The sequence below is a fragment of the Lucilia sericata genome, unplaced genomic scaffold (genome assembly GCF_015586225.1).
Source record: "Lucilia sericata isolate MDLA Ls3-8-SP2 unplaced genomic scaffold, ASM1558622v1 Contig000185F_arrow, whole genome shotgun sequence".
In the NCBI taxonomy this organism is placed as follows: Eukaryota; Metazoa; Arthropoda; class Insecta; order Diptera; family Calliphoridae; genus Lucilia; species Lucilia sericata.
This window is the reverse complement of record NW_023994213.1, coordinates 330,238-352,011: the sequence shown is the minus strand read 5'-3', so window position 1 is coordinate 352,011 and position 21,774 is coordinate 330,238. Positions and strand designations below refer to the sequence as shown.

At 29.7% G+C, this 21,774-nt stretch overlaps 1 protein-coding gene and 1 non-coding gene across 3 annotated transcripts in view; both read right to left on the bottom strand.

Moving 5' to 3' along the window:
* The window catches only part of LOC119601684 (protein Skeletor, isoforms B/C), a 51,998-nt gene extending 36,792 nt beyond the window's left edge, over positions 1 to 15,206 (bottom strand). Inside the window, exon 1 of one of the 2 annotated variants that reach the window (XM_037952809.1) lies at positions 13,948 to 15,206. In XM_037952809.1, coding sequence (XP_037808737.1) covers positions 13,948 to 14,188 — 241 coding nt within the window. In that variant the 5' untranslated portion in view covers positions 14,189 to 15,206. The remainder of the gene's footprint in view (positions 1 to 13,947) is intronic. The other variant, XM_037952810.1, reaches the window with a different exon arrangement.
* LOC119601697 lies at positions 3,118 to 3,282 on the bottom strand. Its single transcript, XR_005231264.1, has one exon. It is a non-coding gene; the product is annotated as a U1 spliceosomal RNA (small nuclear RNA).
* Positions 15,207 to 21,774: the final 6,568 nt, after the last annotated feature.

The following is a 21,774-nucleotide window of genomic DNA, read 5'->3' as shown; positions in this document are numbered from 1 at the left end:
TGATAAATACTACTTTTTGGGTTCCAATGTACTAAATTAAGTTTCCACTAGACTATAGGACAGACTATAGACTAGACTATAGACTGAAAGATAAATATAACGATATTCCCCGTTTTTATTTCCTTGCATACAAAAACAATATTTCCATTTTTTTCACACCTTTCTTATTAGACTTTTTTCAACAAATTTGTTTCTTTCCAAACTCTTCCACTACCCCCTTTGATTAACATTTTCTCATCATTTAACAAAACGAATGGCCCGACAAAAGAAAATCACCGACCAGCGCTCGGCCTAACTAAATTGTATTAAATTTTTAGCAAATTTTAAAACACCTTTTTAAACAAATATACATATTTAAATATATTAATTTAAATTGCACTATTAAAACTGAAAAATCGAACACTTTAGACATTTTTGTTGTATAATATTAAACAAATGTTAACTTATATCGGCATATAAGAATATTTATGAAAAAAGTTTTAGAAATTAGTGCAAAAAGTGATAGAAAATTTAATAAAAATGTGCAATTTTTCAAATTTGTTGAGGCAATTATTAGAAGTAGCCAAATACGAAAGAGAATGTTGTGGATTTTTTTTATTTTTCATAATAAAGCATTTATCTTCAATATTCCCTTGTTCTGATACATTTAAGCAATTTATGGATGAAAAACTAATTTTCTGAAAGAGGCTTTATATGGGGGCTAGGGGCAATATGGACCAAGCCCGATAAAATTTTTGTGAATATATTTATATTATCGCGATATTTGTGTTTATAAGTTAATTTGGGACATTTAAGTAATTTTCTGAAGGGGACTTTGTATGGGAGCTAGGGTCAAATGGGGCCCGATCTTTATGAAATTTTGCAGGGTCATCAAGACTTATATAAAACTTAGTTGTGCCGTATTTTATCAATATATCTGTATATTTAACATAATTATGAGCTCAGAAGCCCTTTTTGGGGGATTCTGTTCTATGGGGGCTAGGTGAAATAATGGACCGATTTTAACCATTTTCAATAGGCTCCTTGGGTCAAATAAAACGTGCGTGCCAAATTTCATCCAATTATCTTGAAAATTGCGACCTGTACCTTGCGCACAAGGTTTACATGGACAGCCAGCCAGACGGACGGACATAGCTCAGCGACTCAGAAAACGATTCTAAGCCGATTGGTATACTTTAAGGTGGGTCTAGGACGAATATTTTTGTATGTTACAAACATCAGCACAAATCGGTATATTGGATTTGTGCACCACTAAAGTGGTGTAGGGTATAATAAAGGAAGTAATCTACATACATATGTATAACCTGGCATGGAAAATTTAAATTTTGAAATACTACTTATAACTAACTTTAAATTACTTAATTAATTTTCAATAGATTATAGGCCAGACTAGACTACACTATAGACTAGACTATGTAAATGTCTAGTGGAAAATTAATATAGTACTAGTCTCCTTTTGTTCAGTACTAGTCTATAGCCTAGTCTGGCGGAAAAATAGTCTAGTGGAAAAATGGTTTAGTCTATAGACTAGACCAACGTTTCCCAAATGGGGGTCCGCGGACCCCTAGTGGTCCGTAGTAAAATCCTAGGGGGTCCGCGAAGACGAACGAAAAAAACATGAATAAACAATATTCTTTTATATGTATGTACAAATATCTCCAATTTTTGTGCAATAATCCCAAATTTTTTGGTGACTTTTTGAATTTTATTTTTTCGGTTGTTTATCAGGAAGAAGCTAGGCCCTACAAATTTATTGTATAACTTTTATGAAGTAAAGTATTGCGTGTTTTGTAATTTTTATTTCCTGTATATGTACTGAAATAATGGTTTTTATTTCAGACAAATAATACTCTGCCTTACAATTAAATTAGGGATACTGGTATTCCGGAGTATGAAGTTCAATTCAAAGACAAGCTTATTACAGATTTAAGTTTATCAAATTGTAAGCAAAAGTGTTCTTGTTTGAAAGGACTAAAATTATATATTTTCAAAACAGAGGTGACTCTTTATGTATCTCTTTATAAATATTCCAATCCGACGTGATACACAGATTTTAACTTGATTTTGTCGACCAATAGATATTATTAAATTAACATCAGAAAATCCATAGCGTTTCGCGTAAATATGTAGCCAAAAACCATGAAGTAAAATAATTCGTTGGTATTTTAAAATTCAAATTTAAGTTCCAAATTCACAGTACTTTAACAAAGAGTTCAAATCATATATTATGCGGATAACGCATTCCGCAACAACATAGAAGAAGTCCAACTTTCTTATATTATTTTCCCGAAAACTTAGCTCACTTACTCAGTTCACCCTTTGCAATCGCAACAAATTTTTGAAACGTGACTCCTTAAGCACATGTGACAATATTTGATAAAGAAACCTTTTCGCTACCTTGAAGAAAAATGAATATGAAAGATCTCACGATCATAAAATTAAACATCATGTTAACATATCAACAATGAAGTCATTCTATCTTCAAAACATGCAATTGAAAACCTATCTGAAATATTATATATTCTCAATGTACGGGAATATTTTATAGATATGACATCTCTACATTTATTAGACCTAGGGATTAATGGACTAGGTCAATTTTCGGATGGACAATTATTTAGAACAATAAGATATCAAAATATGTATGGGGGTCCGCGAAATTAAATAAGTTCTTCAAGGGGTCCGCGAAGTAAAAATCGGTGGGAACCGCTGGACTAGACTATAGACCAGACTATAAAATATATTGTAGATTACGTACTGAATACTATGTGGACTTCTTATCAAAAGGGAGTACCGCGGTATTTTTCGAAATGAAAAATTACTGAATAAGTACTACAGTACTGAATTTTCCATGCCTGGTAGTATTGGAAAAAGTCATACCTGCTGAGAAAGAAGATGGTTAATTTATTGAAGTTAAAAATTTAGTTTTTTCTTCATTTATTTAAAATATTTCTTAAAGTTTTACTAATATTTAATATTTTAAATTCACTTTCATTTCTTTTTATTAAATAATCGCTCAAGAACACATGTTTAAAGTATTTGTTTCGTGTACTGGATTGTCCTTTCGAAAATTGTCAAAAAAAAATCAGTTTAAATAATTGAAATTTATTATTTTACGTCGGGACGGCGCGAACGCCATTCCCGGCTATCAAAAATTACACGCACGAGTTATTCACATTAGGAATAATCGCAGGGGTCAACTCAATCGAAGTGCAATGATCAAGCCTCACCCTGGAGGAACCGCCTTCTTGATCACGGTTAACCTCTACGCCAGGTAAGTATGCTTTCTCGTCTTCAACTCAAACTATACATACAAATTTAAATATAAACAAAATGAGAATTATAAATTATTTTAGTAGTGCGTTAGTGAGACGCTAATGAAATGAACAAGAGATAAAATACTATTTAATGGTGTGTTTTGTTGTAGATACGTTTACTAGTAGTACGATCAGTGGATGCAGAAACGGTAGGTAGAAAAAAATATCACAAAAGAAATGTTTTCTTGTGTGCGCAAGAAGTGTAGAACAAAACAAAATTGAAAGAACAATACTGATAAGGTGCTAGTAGCATTGCAAGACTTATTAAGATTTTACAAATATAATATTAAGAAAGGCGATACAGTACGATCATAGTCTTGTGGATGATACATGTATTTATCCCAACTAATTTGTTATAAAATTATTTAGTTTACAAACATCCAGTACATTTTTAAATAACCTCAAAATTTCAATTTGAAAATTTCTCAATAATTTTGAAATACATACAAAAAATGTTAAAAGGTAATATGAAAGGTAAAACTTCATTTTACATAACTAAGTATTAGTCACATTCATTATATAATTTACTTTTTTTCAAGCCAAATCGAAAATCATTAATTTAAGTCAGACCAGGCCAACCACAATTCACCTAATATTACTTTTGTTTTGTTTACAAGTCACACTTATTATGTGATCGTAAAAAACTTTATAGTTTTACTATTAATTCAGTATGTTACAGAAAATATATTAAACAAAAAAACTGTTGCAGCATTTTCCCATGGTTAATGCATTAAAAATGCAGTTTTTAAATTATTTCGTAATAAATACAGAGCAAGAAAAAATACAAATATAAACAAACTAAAGTCTCGACCAAAAACAAATACATTAAATAAGTTAGTAATAAATAAATATTTAGTTATGTATGTACAGAGCATTATAAAAAATAAAATTTAAATTGTTACACTGACCGGATACATAGATTGGCGGACAGGCTAATATTGAGGTACAAATTATACCATGTTTGTTAAAGCACTTAAATAGGAAGGTGGTGTGAAAAGTCTGACATCTGGGAAATTAGTATTCAAAACTTCCTTACATAGAAATAATTCATATCTGGAATGAATTCGGTAGTAAATATTATGAATCGAACATGACATTATTTCCAAATTTCAAGATTATAATCTTGTTTTTATTTGTCTATAATAGACTTGACCATAGACTTGTCAATAATCATCACTATATTATTGGCTATATTCATAGCAAAGTCTGGACTATAGACTTTAATATTGAATATACAACATGCCTTTTTACTGAACCATAGTCTTGACTAATGACATGTCAATAGTCCTAAATATATGTATGTAGATTTAATTATAGCCTTGTCCATAGTCGTCACTGTAGTATTGCCTGTAGACCATAAAATTGTTCAGACTTTCCAATAGTCTTGACTATAGACTTGTTGTCTACAGTCCTTAGTATAGATTTGTCTATATTATTTACTGCAGACTTGATTATAGACTCTAATAGATACATTACAATATACAGGTCTAAAGACTTTACTAATAGCTAAACTATAGTCTCGATTATAAACTTGACTATAGACTTGTGCTGACTATTCTATTAGCTATAGGCTTTACTATAGACAGGAGACTAGAACTGACTATAGACGAAAATATGAAACATAGTCAGTACTATAGGGTAAATTATTAAGATATACTTTTAAGTAAGTAGTCTTGCCTATATTCCTGACTTATCTCTTAACCCTCGTATTAGCTAATATAAAGACAAAGTTACACGCTTTATATGCCAATATAAACTACCAAAAAATATTAAAATTCGTACTAGTACCAGTTAACAAAAAAAAAAAAAAAAAAAACTGTAACCATTTAACCCATCCATTGTTTTTTTATGCAACTGACGCAAAATGAAGTCAATGTATGAATAAATAGACACAATAAGTGAGGGAGGTAAGTGTGTAGGGTGGTAAAGCAAAAAGGCAGCCGGGTCAGTGGGCTTATAGGCAGCCAGCAGACAAATAAATAATACTCGGAGTTAAAACTAGTATGAGTAGTGCGCGCGCATAAGATACAAATGATCAACTAACTGTTTGTCTGTCCGTCATTTGTGCCTTACTGGTTGACTGACTGATTCACTAACCGACTGGTACTGGCACGGTTGGGTGTACGTACTTACGTTTGTATACGTAAGAATACGTGTAAATACGTCTAGTTTAGTAGTTTTTGCTTTTGTTGTCTTCTATTTCTTTTTATTGTATTTGCGTTTTAGGCCTTTTTAAGCTGCTGAAAAATCATGCAGACGTATTTAACAGATTCTTTGATTGTTTTGTTTTATTTTACAATCGTATTCACTGAACTCTTTGTGTGTGTGTTTTTTTTTTTGTTGCTTTTTTATGTGAGCAAAAATATGAAGCAATATTTACAAAAATAACTACGTGATTTCTTTACAACACTGAAAACTACACCTTCATTATTGCATACAAACGTTGGGGGAAAATGCCGCAAAATTGACACAAAAAAAAGTTACATTTCAATTGTTTGGATAATAAAATGTGATTTTTTCAATATTTAAACAGTAATTCGCATACATATTTATGTATGTATGTATGTATGTACATATGTATGTATAAATGTTATACAAACGTAAATGTATACAAACGTAATTGACATGTAGGTCTTAATTTATATAATTCTACAATATGATGTTTCTAGTGTCAGCTAAAAATTTAACTTACATTCTAGCAAAATAAAGTGAAATGAAGCTGTTCGTTTACCTCGGTAAAACTTCTAAAGTTTTAGATTTGACTAGACTAGATTATAGACTAGACTATATACTAGACTATAGACTAGACTATAGACTAGACTATAGACTAGACTATAGACTAGACTATAGACTAGACTATAGACTAGACTATAGACTAGACTATAGACTAGACTATAGACTAGACTATAGACTAGACTATAGACTAGACTATAGACTAGACTATGGACTAGACTATAAACTAGACTATAAACTAGACTATAGACTAGACTATAAACTAGACTATAGACTAGACTATAGACTAGACTATAGACTAGACTATAGACTAGACTACAGACTAGACTATAGACTAGACTATAGACTAGACTATAGACTAGACTATAGACTAGACTATAGACTAGACTATAGACTAGACTATAGACTAGACTATAGACTAGACTATAGACTAGACTATAGACTAGACTATAGACTAGACTATAGACTAGACTATAGACTAGACTATAGACTAGACTATAAACTAAACTATAGACTAGACTATAGACTAGACTATAGACTAGACTATAGACTAGACTATAGACTAGACTATAGACTAGAATGTAGACTAGACTATAGACTAGACTATAGACTATAGACTAGACTATAGACTAGACTATAGACTAGACTATAGACTATACTATATAGACTAGACTACAGACTAGACTATAGACTAGACTATAGACTAGACTATAGACTAGACTACAGACTAGACTATAGACTAGACTATAGACTAGACTATAGACTAAACTATAGACTAGACTAGACTATAGACTAGACTATAGACTAGACTATAGACTAGACTATAGACTAGACTATAGACTAGACTATAGACTAGACTATAGACTAGACTATATACTAGACTATAGACTAGACTGTAGACTAGACTATAGACTAGACTATAGACTAGAATATAGACTAGACTATAGACTAGACTATAGACTAGACTATAGACTAGAATATATAGACTAGTCTATAGACTAGACTATAGACTAGACTATAGACTAGACTATAGACTAGACTATAGACTAGAATATATAGACTAGTCTATAGACTAGACTATAGACTAGACTATAGACTAGACTATAGACTAGACTATAGACTAGACTATAGACTAGACTATAAACTAGACTATAGACTAGACTATAGACTAGACTATAGACTAGACTATAGACTAGACTATAGACTAGACTTTAGACTAGACTATAGACTAGACCCCTTAAGTTAGGGGTCTAGTCTATAGTAAGATATCCTCAGATTTCTCACAGCAACAGGCTGGATCTAATACTATAAATACTACATCTAACGAGTGGAGTGGTCCGGTCAAAACGGAGTCTCTTCGACTCTACCACGTAAACCAGCCAACCAGACTCCTTAAGTTTAGTCAAAACTAGTCCCTTGATTATAGTTTTTGCTATAATTTTGAAAAATAGATCTTTACGTTGCAAATTATAGAAATACATATGTATGTATGTACGTATCTGCAAACCTTCTAGATATTTAAAATTCCCACAAAATGAATGAACAAAATTCAAAACTAATAAAATCTAAAAACAAAATGACGATCATTAACAATAAATTAACGTTATCATTGCACATTTTATGCTTGATCAAGTTGGTCAACTGGTCGGTTGGTCAATAGCAATTAGCCAGCTGTTTAGTCAAAGTTAACGTAATCACAAAATAGTATTTATACTATAAATACGATTATTTGTAGTAGATTTTTGTGACCATATACATGAATCTATTAATATGCAACAGTTTTATTTAAAATATTTATATGCTTTTGTTGGAAACTTTCAGTTCAAATGATGGCATTAATTTAAAAAAACACAACTTTTTAATAAATTGCCTTTTTTTGTTTGGTAGGCGTTGTTTGTCTACTGCATACATATTTAGTTTTGTTAGTACTATTTTTTTGGCTTACAAATATAAACTATTACAGTTTTGTTTAGTTTTATATAAATATAAAAAGTGTGTGATGCAATACTTCATTGACGAAATTATTTATTTGCCTGTTGCTTTTATTTTAATTGTCATTGAGTTTTAACCGGATTTACCGGCTTTAAACCAGTACAGAATAGTCAACCGAAAAAAATATGTGTAACTAAATGAAGTCAAAACAAATTATGTTCAATGTAATAACAATGAATTTAAAAAAATAAAAAATACTCTACTACTAGTTCCATGTAGCAAAAACTTAAATATTAAATAAATAAGATCTCACGTTAGCATTGATGTAAACTTTATTAAGTAATCGTTACTTGATATGCCAAAAGCCAATGCAACAAAATGCCTTTTTTCGTTATGGGTACTTTTTGAAAAGGTACTATTGAACAATGTCGAATGCTCATACATTTTCGTAATAAAAAATAGAAAGTCAAATTTCATGCGCATTCAAAATTACAAGTGCAAGTGAAAGTCATTTAAAAAAAAAAAAAATACATGAGTTAAGGATTTTGAAATGTTTGAATATTGACCCTGAGGGTCTTTAGAAATCAATGAAATAAAATGCAATTTTCAAATTAATTTATAGAGTTTTTGAACACATACTTATGTATAATCAGCTTGCTAACTTAACTCTAGATAATAATCTTGATTATGTTGTCTTTACTTGATAAGACTTGCCTATAGTTTTGACTAAAAACTTGACTATATTCCTGATTGTAGTCGTTTTTATAATCTTAACTATAGACTTGACTACAGTTTTGACTATACATTTTAGGATATTCTTGAATATAGTTTTGATTATAGTATTAACTATAGACTTGACAACAGACTTAAGTATATTCTTGTCAATAGTTTTGACTATAGACTTGACATTAAGTAAGTAGATTGAAGGTATATACAAAATTAGAGCCTGTTGTGCGATCCCAGAATCTCTAGTGGGAATTAAATTAACGACAGACTAGCACACAACTAACTATCCTACCGGGAGTTTATAATAATAGTAATAATTTTTATAACATGATCTTAACTATATTGTTGCCGACAGTCCTGGCTATAGGTTGACTGTAGTACTGACTGTAGTACTGACTATAGTCATGACTACATTTTTGACTAAAAACTTGACTATTGTCTTGATTATAGACTGGACTATAGTTTGACTAAAGCATAGTAAAGAGTATTGACTTGTAGTCTTGATGAGTTTTTAACTTAACTATAGGACTAGAATCTTGAGTACTACTAATATAGTCTTGACAATAGACTAGACAATGGTCTTGATAATAGACCAGACCATAGCATTTATTTTAACTGTAGACTAGGCTATATTCATGAGAATATACTATTGCCTTGACTATAGACTATACCAATAAACTTACAATAGACTAGACTATAGCCTAGCTGCAGACTCAAGTTCTAATGGCGCTTTATAGAGGGTTATAGTCGTGTCTTTATTAATCTTGATTATTGGGATGATTATAAACTGCGCTGTAGAATGAACTATAGATCTCAAAATAAATAAATATTTTTCATAAGTTAAGTAGAACCAGGTATTTTCTAGATCCACTTATTTATCAAATATTTGAATAATGTGAAAGTTCGTTTACTTTACTTAACTTTCATCAAAAATTTTTTTTAAATAAATAACAAACTAATGGAAATTTTTCGAAAATATCAGAAAGTTCCGGGATCTTTTTGACAACATTTAATGTTTATTTTAGGGTCGTTGACTAGTTAATTAGCATAATTCTAAATTTTAAAAAACAAACATACCAGTCATCTTCTAATTATATGTATTGATACAATCGTTATTTAAAACAAAAATAAAATTCATTGCTAAAAATAAACTGCTATTTCTACACCATGTAGTTATGGGTTTTAATACTAAATCATTTATTTGATTTATAATTAATGAGACCAATTAACTTAAGAAAAGAAAGAAAACAGGATTTGGAGTTTGGATATTATTGAAAGATAAATTAAAAAAAAAAAACACAGGTGAAATTTAAAACCCGCAACAACCAAACGGTAACAGTTGGTCCCATCATATACAATATTTTGTTCAAAGCAAAATTAAATAATGTTTTTGTTTTAAGTTAAAGGTCCAGTTAAAAGAGATCAATGAACTGTTAATTGTTTGTTTTATACATAAACAAATTATTTAAATTTTTAAATATTTATTCCAAATAAAATATTACAAAACATTGTTTTTTATGGTTTTACATAAATATTTGACCCCTTCAAATTTGAAATGGTGTTGTGGTGATTAATAATTTCGGTTTCGGTTCTTAATAGCAAAAAACTGCGTAAAAGGCAGAAATAAAAGGTAATTAAAAGTTGCGAACAAACAATTTTTCACGCCTTTAGCGTTAGTTAATTTCAATATAATTTGATCATTCTCTCGAATTTAAGAAATTCCCAGACAATAAACTTTATGCCATATAAATTATTTGATCATTAAGCTGACAAGAAAACAGCAAATTGAAAAACAATTGATTTTAAAATTTATAAATACATACCTACATATGGACCGACTTATTTGAAAATAAAGTTTTGAAATAGTTTATATACGAAATTAGTAAAACGTGGGCTATACTAAGGACTATATTTATAAATAAAATAGCAATATTATTTGACCCATTAAAATTTTAAACTGTGTTGACGTAATTAATAACCTCGGTTTCGGTTCTTAATAACTTTTTAAGAAAACAAACTGCGTAAAAGAACATAATTGGTAAAAAATATAATTAACATTTTCTACCAAACAATTTTCCATGCCATTAGCTTAAGTTTTGAAAAAAAAAAAATTTTAATTACTTTTTAATATCTATGTTTTTATATTCAAATGTGTATTTAATTCGATTTTTTTATTCCCCTTTATTTAACGAATTCCCTGACAAACCTATAACTAATAATGATTTATTACGACGAATATATTTTATGACACATAAATTATTTCATCATTAAGCTGAGAACAAAAAAAAAAAAAAAAAAAAAAACAGTGTAAAACAATTGATTTACCTATAAAATGTTTAAAATATCGCTCATTTATTACAATTTTGACATAACTCAAAATTTGGTTTTATTTGTTTTCAAAAATGTCAGTTATTTTTAGTTCAAAGCGTTTTTAAGAGAAAATTTGATGAACTTGTACTTCAAAACTCCGAAATTCTAAAATTTTGCATATTCGAAAGTTTAAAATCCATTGACTATTATATTTACTAGACTATGGATTATATATAAGTCTATTGACAAGTCTATTGTTTAGTTTATGGACTAGAATATAGGCTATTATAATGACTGGTTTTTAAACTAGTCTATTAATAGATTAATTGATTAGTCTATTGACTAGAATATTGATTGGTTTATTGACAAGTTTATAGTCGATTGATTAGCCTCCTAATTAGTCTCTTTCTTTCTTGAGCTGACCGATTTCAAAAAGCGACATCAGATGTTTATAATTAAACTGAGATATTGCCGCCTTCCTGAATCAAAGTTGAGAATATCACATCGTAGCATTGATTACAAAAGCCAATAAAAATTTTAAATACTTGAATTCCAGAGACCAAAATGTGCATTTCTAAAGGATTGAGTCTGAATCCGAATCTGTACTCAGAATTTCTCATAACAGGTTTTTGTGATTCACGATAGTAAAAACTGAAAAAATCCTTTTTTTAGCCATTTTGAGGTCTTATAACAGCTAGAAGACATCTTCGTTTATAAAATCTGTTACGTCATCTTTCAGATCCAATCTGTTGACTTTAAAATAATGGTTTAACGTCTGTTATATTTTCATCTTTCTTTAAGATATATTAACTTAAAGTTTTATAAAATTTACGGTTGTTTCAAGACTTAGGTTAAGTTATATCGAAGAAAAATTAAGACATAATAGAGGTTAAACCTTTATGTTTAAGTCTGAAGACAGGATTTTCAGATGACATAACACATTTTATCTATATATAAGTGCTTTTGAGCTGAAATATAGTCAAATATGGGAATTTTTCAGTATACTTTGGTAACAAATATTGACCTGTGTTATCAAGGTTAGTTCGAGCCCTAATATGGTTTCTTTGCAACAAAAATACTTAAAACAGATAATAAACTACATATCTGGAAATGTAACATGCAGTGAAATAACTTACAACATTGTCCAGAACTCTTGAAAAGAAAGCGGTAGGGGTTTTTAATGCTAACAGCCCTATTGGCGAGTCACAGAACTAATCATTAATCTAACATATCGTTCTCAACTTCTCCCTCATGGCGAATTGAAGAAACCACATATTGTTTCATGTATTAGATCGATATCGAATAATATAACTTCTTAAATATCTCCATCTCTTCAAATATCTATTATATAAAAACTCTGTATCTGTTTACTTCGCGAAAAATAATAATTTATAGAAATGGAAAACTTTCCCTTGTTTTTACATTTTTTTGTAATGAGTAACGTAGTAGTTATTTTATATATTACTGCGTAATGAGTGGTTGTTATCAATAGTATTAGTTCAATTAGTTGAATAGGATTTGTAGCGTCTAGAGCGCCTAGCTAAGAAAGTTTTTTGAAAAAATATTGATTCCAAAACCTTTCCAAATGGCGTAATAAAATAATAAGTTAATGGAGAATTGAGTAAGCGAATGGACTAATAAACATAGACATCAACTGAACAGCTCATTATAAATCCGACAAAGTAAAGTAAGCTTATTGGTAACCAGTTAAGAAGTAAGAACTTCCACTTTGCTCCAATAGTACTTGTCTGCTTACTGGGTAATTAAAGCTTTAAAACTTTAATGATTTCGAAATTATGTATACTTTGTTAAACCGTGTTCACTAAGCTAATATTTGTGTGATTTCACCTCTTTAGATTTTTTTGTTATGATTGTAAATAATTGTCAAATTAAAAATCACATTCACCAAATCACATCAAAAAATGTGAACATACCACAGATTTCAAAACAATGAAGGTTTCTCATTCACATGATTGTTTCAAGGTGTTAAATTTTTTTGAGACCAACAAAAAAACATTACAAAATTACTCAGAATAAATTCAATGAAACTTTTGCAATACTATGCACATTGTTTCACTTAAAAAATTTACTATAAATTTTGAAAGTTGCTACAGTGGGCAATGTCAAAAAAGTAAATTCATAATATTTTTTTTATTTATTAAGTTATAAAAAATTTTAGTCTGCCATTTCTTATTAAGGCAAACAAGTTTTTATAGTTTAGATGTTTTTGTTTTTATTTTTGCACTTAATGCAATATTTAGTATTGATTGAATAACCAACCAAACCTGACCTTCAGTTTTATATAGAATTCCATTTATAGTTTTCGGTTATTTAAAATTAAAACAAACTAAATAAATGACATTTAAAACATGTGTTCTTTTTATATTGCAACTTTTTAAATCAAAATGAAATTGCATCTGCATTAATAATTTATTTCTTATGAACACATTTGTTTGAAAAAAAACTTTTAAGAATCAGCTTTTGAATTTCTCAGTATTCATTAAATAAATGTTGTGAATAAAAATCACGTTTCGAAATTTTTAAAATATTTCAAATAAAAAATATTTTTATTCACATAAGGAATTAGTTCTTCAGGATAATTAAAATCAGATTAAAAGCATTCCCCTTGTAAGAAATTGACTTTGTGATAGCTCTAGGTTATGTATAATTTCATTCTGAAATAATTAAATTTTTTTAAAATCATGAAATCCCTTTTTCTGTTTAAAATTCCACTATCAATATCTTAATTTACAACTGGTTTGATTGGAAGCCATTTCGACATTCAGAATTTAAAACAGAATAATATCAAGTTTTTTTTTCAAAATCCTAGGATTTCCATTTTAAATTCCCATTCCCAAGATTTGATTTTACAGCTGGTTGGTTAAACTAATTATAATTACTAATTCGTAAACATAAATTAACAACTTACCGCTATTAACGCAACAACTAAGCGTAACGACAAAAATCATCAGTAGTAATCCATAAGATAACGATGATAAACATCTTGTAGATGAGACCAGTAGTAATCCAAATGGTTTTCGGTGTGTTCTTGTCGTTGGTGAAACCTGACGAGATGTTTTCATAAATGTTCGATGTTTGTGATGAGTTTGTGAAGCGGACTTTAGCTGGTGGCCAAAATCTTCGCTTGTAGATGCAGCAGCAGTCAACATTTCGTTAAAGTGTAGAAGTTTCTAGGCAGGCATAAATGTTGGAAATTATATTAGGAGTTACTGCTAACCGGGATTGGTTTGAGATAACGTTGTGGACGAAACTTAATGTAATTGTTGTTTAAATAAGAGTTGGAGAGTAAAATGTTCAGACTTTGTAAATAGTTTAATTTTACACTTTAATATCGGTAATAATAATAAAAATAATTATGATTTCAAAAAAAAAAAAGTTTAAAATGTCGTTTATGCCTTTATCGAAAAAATATTATGGGCAATAAGTTTTCATAATTCTGTTTAAATTTGGGGGATTTTTTTTTTTAATTGTTGTTGCTTCAGTGTAAATGGGGAGGGAGTAAAGTAAGCTTTTCTTATATTTTATTTAGTTCTTGTTTTATACAGTTATTTCGTTATTTTATTATTTTTTTTTATTTGTTTGCTCCTCTCTTTTGATTTTTCGTTTTTCTCCTCTTTTTTCCTTGTTTGGAGGTCCTTTTTATTTTTTGTTGTAGTAAAACGAAGGAAAAAAATCCAAAATGGCGTATTTGTATGTAATTGTGTAATCCTTATGTATACATTTATATTTTATATGTTTTAACACTAACTTTCATTTAATTTTTTTTCTAATTTTTCATTAAGGAAATATTTAAATTTTCTTCTATATCCTTTTTTTAATATTTTAAGGATTTTTACTTTAATATTTTTATTTATTACTAAATTTTTAACTTATTTTTAAACACTTAAGTTAAACAAAAAATTTACAGTATTAAAACTGAAAAAATTGAACCAAAAATATTTAAAACCCTTAAGGTTTTGTTTTATTAAAAAATTACTTTGTTGTTTTTTCCATAAAATTTGCCACTTTTTTCTTAGCTTTTGTTTAAATTATTGTTGGTTTAACCCACTCTGCGCCAAAATTAAAAAAATTTAAAAACAACATTTAATGCACCGCTTTTATTTCAAAACACTCGTCAGGTTTGTTGGTCGATCTCGGACTGAAGACACATTTTTATAATTCCAATACTGATTTGTTGTAAATCTCAACACACACAAGCAGCTTTGCAAAACAAACATTCCTCTACATCGTTACCGTTAAACCACCAAAAGAGAGAGCACTGCGAGGTGAGTTTCTTTAGTTAACAGCTTTTTCAACTAAAGCTTTTTTTATAATGCTACAAAAGAAGAATATATAGAAAGAGTTGTGAGATGATACCAAAAACAACAAACTTTATTTATTATTAATTCCACATAAAAGTTTTCCTATTTTTAAGTAACAACAACAAAAGCGGAAATGCAAAAATGCACAAAACAAACAACGAAAAAAAAAAATTGAAAAAGAAAAGTTAAATTAAAAGGAAAAAATAATGTTGATGTATTTATGTGTAGAAAAGTTTCTTGTTGTTGTTATTATGTTTTGCTCTTTTACCACAGAAACCAACAAAAAACGAGATATTTAAGCCAAGTATCAGCAGAACCCACAAAGGAACCAAACACATATGTATACACATTCATACACAAGACTATCATTGTCAAACAGGAAAGTTAAAGCTGCCAGAATTGGGATGTCATTCCACAATATAGTGAGGAGACTTTTTTTACGAATTAAGGTTTTCGGATATTTTGGCCTCAATTTTCCATGCAATCTAGAGTAGGTTGTGATAATTAAAAATTTATTTATGTTTGAAAAATGACTTGTTCTAGTTCAGTTCTAGTTCAGTTCTAGTTCAGTTCTAGTTCAGTTCTAGTTCAGTTCTAGTTCAGTTCTAGTTCAGTTCTAGTTCAGTTCTAGTTCAGTTCTAGTTCAGTTCTAGTTCAGTTCTAGTTCAGTTCTAGTTCAGTTCTAGTTCAGTTCTAGTTCAGTTCTAGTTCAGTTCTAGTTCAGTGTTCTAGTTCTGTTCTAGTTCTGTTCTAGTTCTGTTCTAGTTCTGTTCTAGTTCTGTTCTAGTCCTGTTCTAGTTCTGTTCTAGTTCTGTTCTAGTTCTGTTCTAGTTCTGTTCTAGTTCTGTTCTAGTTCTGTTCTAGTTCTGTTCTAGTTCTGTTCTAGTTCTGTTCTAGTTCTGTTCTAGTTCTGTTCTAGTTCTGTTCTGTTCTAGTTCTGGTTCTGTTCTAGTTCTGGTTCTGTTCTAGTTCTGTTCTAGTTCTGTTCTAGTTCTGTTCTAGTTCTGTTCTAGTTCTGTTCTAGTTCTGTTCTAGTTCTGTTCTAGTTCTGTTCTAGTTCTGTTCTAGTTCTGTTCTAGTTCTGTTCTAGTTCTGTTCTAGTTCTGTTCTAGTTCTGTTCTAGTTCTGTTCTAGTTCTGTTCTAGTTCTGTTCTAGTTCTGTTCTAGTTCTGTTCTAGTTCTGTTCTAGTTCTGTTCTAGTTCTGTTCTAGTCCTGTTCTAGTCCTGTTCTAATTCTGTTCTAGTTCTGTTCTAGTCCTGTTCTAGTCCTGTTCTAATTCTGTTCTAGTTCTGTTCTAGTTCTGTTCTAGATCTGTTCTAGTTCTGTTCTAGTTCTGTTCTAGTTCTTTTCTAGTTCTGTTCTAGTTCTGTTCTAGTTCTGTTCTAGTTCTGTTCTAGTTCTGTTCTAGTTCTGTTCTAGTTCTGTTCTAGTTCTGTTCTAGTTCTGTTCTAGTTCTGTTCTAGTTCTGTTCTAGTTCTGTTCTAGTTCTGTTCTAGTTCTGTTCTAGTTCTGTTCTAGTTCTGTTCTAGTTCTGTTCTAGTTCTGTTCTAGTTCTGTTGTAGTTCTGTTCTAGTTCTGTTCTAGTTCTGTTCTAGTTCTGTTCTAGTTCTGTTCTAGTTCTGTTCTAGTTCTGTTCTAGTTCTGTTCTAGTTCTGTTCTAGTTCTGTTCTAGTTCTGTTCTAGTTCTGTTCTAGTTCTGTTCTAGTTCTGTTCTAGTTCTGTTCTAGTTCTGTTCTAGTTCTGTTCTAGTTCTGTTCTAGTTCTGTTCTAGTTCTGTTCTAGTTCTGTTCTAGTTCTGTTCTAGTTCTGTTCTAGTTCTGTTCTAGTTCTGTTTCTAGTTCTGTTCTAGTTCTGTTCTAGTTCTGTTCTATTCTGTTCTAGTTCTGTTCTAGTTCTGTTCTAGATTCTGTTCTAGTTCTGTTCTAGTTCTGTTCTAGTTCTGTTCTAGTTCTGTTCTAGTTCTGTTCTAGTTCTGTTCTAGTTCTGTTCTAGTTCTGTTCTAGTTCTGTTCTAGTTCTGTTCTAGTTCTGTTCTAGTTCTGTTCTAGTTCTGTTCTAGTTCTGTTCTAGTTCTGTTCTAGTTCTGTTCTAGTTCTGTTCTAGTTCTGTTCTAGTTCTGTTCTAGTTCTGTTCTAGTTCTGTTCTAGTTCTGTTCTAGTTCTGTTCTAGTTCTGTTCTAGTTCTGTTCTAGTTCTGTTCTAGTTCTGTTCTAGTTCTGTTCTAGTTCTGTTCTAGTTCTGTTCTAGTTCTGTTCTAGTTCTGTTCTAGTTCTGTTCTAGTTCTGTTCTAGTTCTTGTTCTAGTTCTGTTCTAGTTCTGTTCTAGTTCTGTTCTAGTTCTGTTCTAGTTCTGTTCTAGTTCTGTTCTAGTTCTGTTTCTAGTTCTGTTCTAGTTCTGTTCTAGTTCTGTTCTAGTTCTGTTCTAGTTCTGTTCTAGTTCTGTTCTAGTTCTGTTCTAGTTCTGTTCTAGTTCTGTTCTAGTTTGTTCTAGTTCTGTTTCTAGTTCTGTTCTAGTTCTGTTCTAGTTCTGTTCTAGTTCTGTTCTAGTTCTGTTCTAGTTCTGTTCTAGTTCTGTTCTAGTTCTGTTCTAGTTCTGTTCTAGTTCTGTTCTAGTTCTGTTCTAGTTCTGTTCTAGTTCTGTTCTAGTTCTGTTCTAGTTTGTTCTAGTTCTGTTCTAGTTCTGTTCTAGTTCTGTTCTAGTTCTGTTCTAGTTCTGTTCTAGTTCTGTTCTAGTTCTGTTCTAGTTCTGTTCTAGTTCTGTTCTAGTTCTGTTCTAGTTCTGTTCTAGTTCTGTTCTAGTTCTGTTCTAGTTCTGTTCTAGTTCTGTTCTAGTTCTGTTCTAGTTCTTTTCTAGTTCTGTTCTAGTTCTAGTTCTGTTCTAGTTCTGTTCTAGTTCTGTTCTAGTTCTGTTCTAGTTCTGTTCTAGTTCTGTTCTAGTTCTGTTCTAGTTCTGTTCTAGTTCTGTTCTAGTTCTGTTCTAGTTCTGTTCTAGTTCTGTTCTAGTTCAGTTCTAGTTCTGTTCTAGTTCTGTTCTAGTTCTGTTCTGTTCTAGTTCTGTTCTAGTTCTGTTCTAGTTCTGTTCTAGTTCTGTTCTGTTCTAGTTCTGTTCTAGTTCTGTTCTAGTTCTGTTCTAGTTCTGTTCTAGTTCTGTTCTAGTTCTGTTCTAGTTCTGTTCTAGTTCTGTTCTAGTTCTGTTCTAGTTCTGTTCTAGTTCTGTTCTAGTTCTGTTCTAGTTCTGTTCTAGTTCTGTTCTAGTTCTGTTCTAGTTCTGTTCTAGTTCTGTTCTAGTTCTGTTCTAGTTCTGTTCTAGTTCTGTTGTAGTTCTGTTCTAGTTCTGTTCTAGTTCTGTTCTAGTTCTGTTGTAGTTCTGTTCTAGTTCTGTTCTGTTCTATGTAGTTCCGTTCAGTTCTAATTCCGTACTTAATGAAACCATTTCCCTAAGCAGACTTTTCCGTAGCATTTTAAAACTTTATTTCCAACCTATTATTTGGAGATATTTTCAAGGTTTTAATTAAATATTCCCTCAAATATATTAAATTTAATACGATTTAAATTATTCTAAAATGTATTTATTTAACAACAAAAATAGCACACAAAAATAAACTTATTGCCATATATAAAAGCAAACAGAATAAAAAAGGAAAAAATGGATCCCTTTAGCAAAGAAATTAAATAGAAGAATATATATATATGTATATACTCTCTTACATATAAAAATTTGATATGAAATCACAAGGACTCTGTTTTATTCTTTCTTTACACATATCCTTCATTTTCATTCTTATATTCTACTAAATAGTAAACAGTATTAAAACTTTATTAAAAGGACAAATTTTAAGTGGAAAAACAAATGGTGAACAATACTTTCATAAAAGAAAGTAAAGATATTTAAAAATTATATACGATACGTGAAAGTCCTAAGAAGGACACTCACGAATTAAAGAACTTAAGAGACTGTCCAACTGACACATAAACATTGAGGCAATTAGAAGAAAAAAATTCATAAAAGTGACAATATATCAACATTGATAGTACTATTTCTTTAATAAAAAAATATGGCACAGTGGTCTGGTATACAGTAATCAGTTCTCTGATTCGTTAAATCGAAATAGTGTTAGGTTTTAAACCGTATTTATCTTTTGAAATTTATAGGTTTCCAGGTATTCTATAATTTCGAGATATGTATATTTTTTTCTTGTAATCTGGTATACAGTAAAACAAATTGCTATCGTTAAAGATTCATACAACAATCCCATTTATTAGGTAGAATCGATACAATACGATTATGGAGACGCCTATTTTGTAGATCTCGTACTAATGGCGGTGAGTGGCGAAAACTGCGTTGTAGCATGCCGTGACATCTTTGGATTTAGGCATTACTAAATTTAAAAAAACCATAGCCTCGGAATATATTTATATTTAAATTGAAAACAACATGATGATATTTGAAGTTAGATCCGAAGTTTACACATAATTTCTATAAATTTATAATCTGTGCCGATAATCTTACAATAAAACAACTGATTGAAAGAGTGTGCAACCAATAATGCTTAGAACTCGACACAAACAATGTTACAGGGTGCACGGAGTTAGAAATTGCGTACTACTTACGATAAAACGGAAACCTTTCAATATCGTAAAAAATAAAAAGAAGAACTCACAGCGCATGTCTGAAATTTTAACAAATACCAATAGAAGTTTGAGATTTTGCTGAGTATATAAAGGTATAAGTATTGGTAAATTAGGAGTATATATATACGAATACATACATAAATGTATATAAGAAGTAAGTCTTTGTATTAAAGGCACCCATTTCACCAGAAGGGGCGGACATTACAATTTTGTGTATGAAAAATATTGTTACAACTTGGCATTTACATTAGTTTCGCAGCCATTGACACATGAGGACATGCCCGTTTATTCAAAGGCGTTTTAAGAGCAAAAAATTATAAAAACCATATTGTTGCAATTCGTTAAAGTAGTCTTGTATTTTATTTTCGTAAATTATGGAGTTAATAAGTGAAATATTGTATTTAATTTTTAAGTGCTAAATAGTTTAATATTCCTCAAAAAATTAAAAAATACTAAATAAATAAATAAATAAATAATGAAGAATAAATTTTAACACCTTTTTAAAATTTCAAAAATGTGTTGCATTTATATTTCTGAAAAGGCAAGAAAGAAAATTTTTAATAAAAACTACAGAACTTGTCTTCAATGCACTTTAGCAGCAATCGCTTGATAAGAAGATACTTTTGGAATTCAACTTAATTTAGAAGTACTTAGGATTTAATTAACAATTTAATACGTTCTTTATATATATAAAAAAAAACATTGAAAAACAAAGAGAAAAACTTCTTAATTACATATCGCTCGTTTACATAAAAATTGATATAACTCAAAAAAAACACCGTTAACAAAACACTATACCTTGTTATCTTACATAATATTACCCAAAATGTGTTTAAGTAGAAATTTCTAACCGATTATGGCCAATAGTATAGATTTAATATGGAAATAAATTAATAAAATTAATATTCGCTAAACAGTTCGTAAGCTGGACCGTTTTCATAGAAATTTTCCAAAGGGAACACGACTCTTGTGCTGGATTAAGAATTAAGCATCGCTAAATCCGAATCAAAATCCCAGTTTTTGTCCTTATTTTATTCGTTATAACCGAGGGCTACAAAACATGCATCTAAAGTCTTTCATATGTATAGGTTTATCAAATTGATATTATTTTGTGAGATCGATTTCTTGTTAAAACTTAACTTAAATTTAGATGAAAAACATACCTATTAAACTTTACTATCTAAATCTGGTTCCACTTTTCAAATTCTGGGATTTGTTTAAAAGTTATTTAAAAATATTAAAATGTTATTAAACATTCAAAGTGATTTTTATCGAAAATACTTTTATATAATTATGCCATTCTTGTAGTAAATGAGCGTTATGTATGTTCTGAATTTCATCAAATTATCTTGAAAATTGAATGGATAGACAGACATACATACATAGACAAATCGACTTAGATAATGATTCTGAGACGATTGGTATACATACATACATACATTAATATATTCCTATACCCAATTTATAATACCCTCCACACTATAGTGGTGTAGGGTATTAAAAAGAATCCAAAAAGTTATATTATACGTACCAAAACAAATCACATTTTTAACACTAAACTGTCAAATAAACTGTTCACCATTAAATATTTTATATTTACCGCCTCACTTTTAGTGATGTGTTTTTAAAAGTAAAAGCGAAAAAGCTTTTATTTTACTTTTATCGATAAACTGGAATGTTTATAAACAAAGACAAAAGCTTAATATGGCAGCACTTAGCTTTTTTAACTTATAAATATGGCAATACTGCATCTTGCTGTCAAAAAGCTTTCCAAAAGTGTTGTTCAAGGCGAATTCATATAAGG